We start from the raw sequence: 5,312 nt of genomic DNA, 5'->3' as shown, positions 1-5,312 counted from the left end.
TCTAAGCCCAGTCTCCTTTTTTTTTAAAAGGGTAGAAAGAAAATACAGACCTAGAAGGAGAAACTCCTCAATTATTCCCAAACATGGAATTCGGAGACATCCTCACAAAGGTTTTGCAAAAATGTAGGAATTAAGAGTGCACATTCTGGAACCAGAATGCTTGGGTTCAAACCCTAGCTCTGGCCCCTTACTCTGGGACTACTGGTGACCTACTTTGACTTTCTGTGCTTACATTTTCTCATCTCCTTAAAATGGGCATAATAATAGTACCCAACTCATAGGATTGTTGTGTGGATTAAATGAACTAACACATCTATCTGTCAGTCAATCATCTATCAGCTTAGTAGGGTGAACTGGCATATGGTAAGCAGCTTAAGTAGTCTTTGCTATCATAATCCTGTTGGATTTCCTGCCCACATTTTGGTTCGGCTACCACCATGGCCTGAATCTCTGAGTCAGGAAACCAAAGTTGGTCAGATATGTAGGTCTTAGGACCAAATCTCTAAACTTTTACTTTAATATTATAGGCCCTAGTACTCACCTATGTGAAATCCTGATCTATACTCTCTGAGGTTCCTCCTGCTTTTCTGGGCTGGCCTCATGGCGATTAAATCATCTTAACGTTTATCTGACAATACTTTCAAATGTTACCATAGCTTCTTGAAAGTTGGGTTCTGATGGCCTCAGCAGCCGGCTTCGCCTGGGGGTGGGTTTGGAGGGGTCACTATTATTTATGAGGTAGAACTGCAGGGGCTCAGCCATCAGACCCACTTCACGACTGAAGGAAACTCCTTTCTTAAAGGGCATGATGGTTTCCTCTTCCACAGCGCATGAGACATCCCTCTGGGGAAATGGCGTTCCCCTCCCAATTCCTTTCCCGGGAGGAGTGATTTCTCTTGGGGCAGCCAGTGTGACAGAGACTTAAAGACACCAGATCCTGAGATGAGTCATCAAGAGACGCCTTTTCTTGGGGCGATCACTGCTTTGCTGTTCGGCGTTTGGTCAGCTGCTGAGCTTTTTGCTAGAGCTGGCCTGCCCGCGGGTCATCTTCCCCCGGGAGCTCTAGCACCCCAGGATGCTAATCTGCTCTCAAATATTTTGTGGGAAATGGTGGGTTAAAGAAAGTCGACAAGATTTCTTAAATATAGGACCTTATCCATCCTTTAACGTGCTGCAGTGCAATATGATTTTCCACGTGGAGGATGTGGTGCGCAGTGATTTCCAAAGTTAGGAGAGGAGTCAAACTATTTCCCCCCCAGGAATGTCTACTAAGACACCTGGGTAAACATAAGGCTTTGCCAGGTAGGAGAACCCTTGGCAGGGATTCTCAAATTTTGCTGCATGTTGTAATCACCTGGGGATTAAAAAAACAAAACAAAACAAAACAAAACAAAAAAACTGATATCTGGCTGCTACACTCAAGCATTCTGGTTTACTTGTTTCGGGGTACACTCCGGGCCTCTGGATTTGAAAGCTCCCCGGGTGATTCTATTGTGTAGCAAAGTTGAGAACCATTGCCCTAGATCCTCTGTGTCATCTTCCAAGCAGAGCACTGACCCGGCTCAAGTCATTGTTTTGCCACCAAGTAGCTGCAAAGCCCTCTCTGTATCTAGGTGGTTAAGTTAATAAGACAGGGAAGCATCAAACCCACTCCATCTATCTTAGGTCTCCTGCGAAGAAGGAGGGCACCGGTGGGACTTTGCGGACATCACGCTCTTCAGGAACATGCTTTCATTATTTTACTTCATGGCCCAGTGCACAGAGGGTCAGGCAGGACGAGAGCTCCTGTGAATGCATCCCAAGGCACTGTCTCTGGATGTAATTTTTGGAGATTAACTTACCAGAACCACCTCGGGTGCCTGTTAACATTGTGGATGCCTGTGCCCTATGGTGGAGGCACTGCATCAGAATTTATGGAAGTGGGACGATATTATCACCTTTTAAATAAGTTCCCTGGGTAATTCTTACACACACGGGAGTTTGAGAATCAGTGCCCTGGAGGAGAGGTTGGTCACCATTAAGAATTTGCTCAGTTTGCCTCGTGAGAAATCTGTTTATGACCTGCTCATACCTGCCTCTCCAACGTTTCATCTCATGACTCTTCCCCCATGAAAAGTCTCTGTTTCTGCCAAAGAGTGAAACTTTAGAGTCACCAATCACAGCATGTCTTGGTGATGGGGAGCAAAAGCTTGTGCTTACAAAACAGACTCCTTTTAGGATCAGGTCGTAGTCAGCTGGAGTGTCATTGTGCATAAACCGCTGATGAAATTCTCAACTGAGATAGAGGAAATCTTCAAAGTAATAGAATCCTTTGGTACCATCCAGGAATGAGACAAGACTAGGAACGAGCCCCATCAGACCCCTGTGGCAGGATGCAGGATGGGGCTTTGGGAGTTGGAAATTAAAGAGAAATCTTCAAAAATATTAGACACCTTGTTAGGAAGATAAATTGTTTCTCTCTGGAGACTTACCTCAGGTGCCAATTACGGCATGAAGCTGGGGCAGTGAATACAAAAAGCACCACCAGCATGGTCTAGGGCAGGATCAGAAGCTCAGGGGGAGAGGCTGGTCCCCGAGCCCTGCTATCCTGGGCTGAGCCTGAAAAAAAAATCCTGGGAAACTCTAATGTCAAGGGTGAGAATAAGACATAGAGTTTCTGGAAGCAACTCCCTATCAACCTGGTTGCTATGATTATGGACTAGTATTACTGTCGTTTATTTAAAGGGGACAAAGACAAGGTCATTGGAGTCCAGAGGGGAAAAGTGACTTGCCCAGGGTCACACATCCAGTCTGAGTGAGCTAGAACCCAGGTCTCCTCTGGACTGGCAGGTCACCGGCAGAGGAAACACTAAACGAGGGAAGAATACGCTGGTGACGTGGAATTCAGGTGAGGATGCTTCATGCCAAGCTCATGGCTTCCAAATCTGATTTCTTTTCTTTATTCTTATTTCTAGTGGGTCAGCTCAGTTACTGGCCTGGCTGCTGGTGCATCAGGGCGTCAAATATGACCAAAGCCCTCCTTTACAGCCCTGCTCTAGAACTCTGTTAAGAACCCTCAGCTCCATTAACCCAGATTCCTCCAACATGCTGCGACCGCAGCAGGCTGCACAGACAGATCTGCTTTCAAATTTGGTTGCTGTTTATTATCCAACTGCTGCTTTTATTAGGGACTGTGAGAACAACCACACTGAGCTCGTGGAGCATTTTAGGTGCTGAAGGGAGCTGATGTCAGCTCTTTTGATTCCAAGGTTAATGTGAGTACTTAAAAAAAAAAAAAAAAAAAGCACCTCCCCCCCAAAACTCGTAATAAGCCAGCCAACTCTAATTAGGAGAATAGCTACTTGTTAAATATGCATGCTGTTAGACTGAAAATAGAAATATTCCTATAAGCAGAGCCCACTGCTGATTGCTAATGGATTTTTTTTTTTTTGGTTTGCATTCTTTTGTTCATGGAGTAGAAATTGCCCTTCCTTAAAACATTCATTTAAAATTTTAAATAGCCACCATATATATATATATATATATATATATATATATATATATATATATATATATATATATATATATGTATGTAGAGTGCTTTTAGCTTTCCAATGCACTTTTGCATCTGTTTTAATCTGTGCATTAACCTTATCTCATAAGCAGGGCAGATATGATCCTCTTTTGATGGAAGAGGAAGTTGAGGTTCAGAGAGGTTAAGTGCCTTGTGTAAGATCAAACAGCTAATTGGGGACAGAGCTGCAAATACAAGAGCTGACTTGTAAATCGGTGAATCATGTGCTCTCCATTCTTAGTGTAATCAATGCATTCATCACTTTTCATCTTGTATTGTAGCGGGTCCATTTCCACATTAGGCTGAGAAGTGTGCTAATGGTCAAGCGCCACCTATCAGACACTCAGTCTGAAGCTTCTAGCTTGAACTGACTTGTACTGGTCTTCCTGGATCCCGTCACTGGGCGCTTTTGTCTCAGCCTTCAAGGGGAACCGCTGAATGGATGGCCGGGATGAATGACACCGTAGTGACCTCTTTCTTCCTCACCGTGTTCCCTGAGCATCCCGAGTGGGCGCTGCCTCTCTTCCTGGTCTTTCTGGGTTTCTATCTGCTCACTCTGCTGGGGAACACAGGAATGATCTTCCTGATCTGCAGGGATCGCCGGCTCCACACCCCGATGTACTTCTTCCTCGGCCACCTTTCCCTCGTGGACATCTGCTACTCGTCCGCCATCGTCCCCCAGATGCTGGCCGTGCTGCTGGAACACGGCGTCGTCATCTCCAGAGCCCGCTGTGCAGCCCAGTTCTTCCTCTTCACCTTCTTCGCTTCCATTGACTGCTACCTCCTGGCCATCATGGCCTATGACCGCTACGTGGCCGTGTGCCGACCCCTGCTCTATGTCACCATCGTGACCGAGAAGGCCCGCCTGGGTCTGGTCACTGGGGCTTATGTTGCTGGTTTTTCCAGTGCCTTTGTTCGAACGGTCACAGCCTTCACGCTCTCCTTTTGTGGAAACAATGAGATCAATTTTATTTTCTGTGACCTACCCCCTCTGTTAAAACTCACTTGTGGGGAAAGCTACCCCCAGGAAGTGGTGATTATTGTGTTTGCCAGCTTTGTCATGCCTGCCTGTATACTGGTGATCTTGGTTTCCTACCTGTTCATCGTGGTGGCCGTCCTGCAGATCCGCTCTGCCGGGGGCCGGGCTAAGACCTTCTCTACCTGTGCCTCCCACCTCACTGCCGTCGGCCTCTTCTTTGGGACCCTCATCTTCATGTACCTGCGAGATAACTCGGGCCAGTCCTCGGAGGCGGACCGAGGGTTGTCAGTGCTCTACACGGTGGTGACCCCCATGCTGAACCCCCTCATCTACAGCCTGAGGAATAAGGAGGTAAAGGAGGCTGCTGTGAAAGCCCTGAGCCCATCCAAGCCTCCCGGAAGGCCCTAGAGGGACCCTCGGCGGATCTGAGTCCTTACTTCCTCCATCCTTCCCGTCTTTCCTCAAATATCCCCTGCTTTCCCAGACAACCTGATTAAAATTGCACCTGAACTTCCCATCTCCACTGTCTGATTTACCAGATCGTGTAATGCTTGTCATTATCTGATGTCCTGTGTTTTACATATTTGATATTGTCTAATCCTCATAACCAGAAGTAAACTCCACAGGAGTAAGCGTTTTTAGCTCTGAGATTCACCCCGGTATGCCCAGTGCCTCGCAAAGCACCATGAAGGCCCTCAGTACATATGTGTTGAATGAATGAATGAAGCGCAGGTTCCAGTGTTGACCTTTCAGTTTCAACTCCTTCTGTCCTCAGTTTTC

General features: G+C 46.6%; 1 protein-coding gene across 1 annotated transcript; it reads left to right on the top strand.

Annotated features, from left to right (window-relative positions):
* The first annotated feature begins 3,854 nt into the window (after nucleotides 1-3,854).
* Nucleotides 3,855-4,997, top strand: LOC105066954 (olfactory receptor 9Q2). The gene has a single exon (XM_010952416.3). The coding sequence runs from the start codon at nucleotides 3,996-3,998 to the stop codon at nucleotides 4,938-4,940; it is 945 nt and encodes a 314-aa protein (XP_010950718.1). The 5' UTR covers nucleotides 3,855-3,995; the 3' UTR covers nucleotides 4,941-4,997.
* Nucleotides 4,998-5,312: the final 315 nt, after the last annotated feature.

This window comes from Camelus bactrianus, chromosome 10 (genome assembly GCF_048773025.1).
Source record: "Camelus bactrianus isolate YW-2024 breed Bactrian camel chromosome 10, ASM4877302v1, whole genome shotgun sequence".
In the NCBI taxonomy this organism is placed as follows: Eukaryota; Metazoa; Chordata; class Mammalia; order Artiodactyla; family Camelidae; genus Camelus; species Camelus bactrianus.
Note: the sequence above shows the minus strand (reverse complement) of the source record. Positions and strands in the feature narration are given on the sequence as shown.

Excerpts from the sequence above, each read along its gene's own strand:
- LOC105066954 (XM_010952416.3), top strand. The coding sequence starts at position 3,996 with ATGGCCGGGATGAATGACACCGTAGTGACCTCTTTCTTCCTCACCGTG.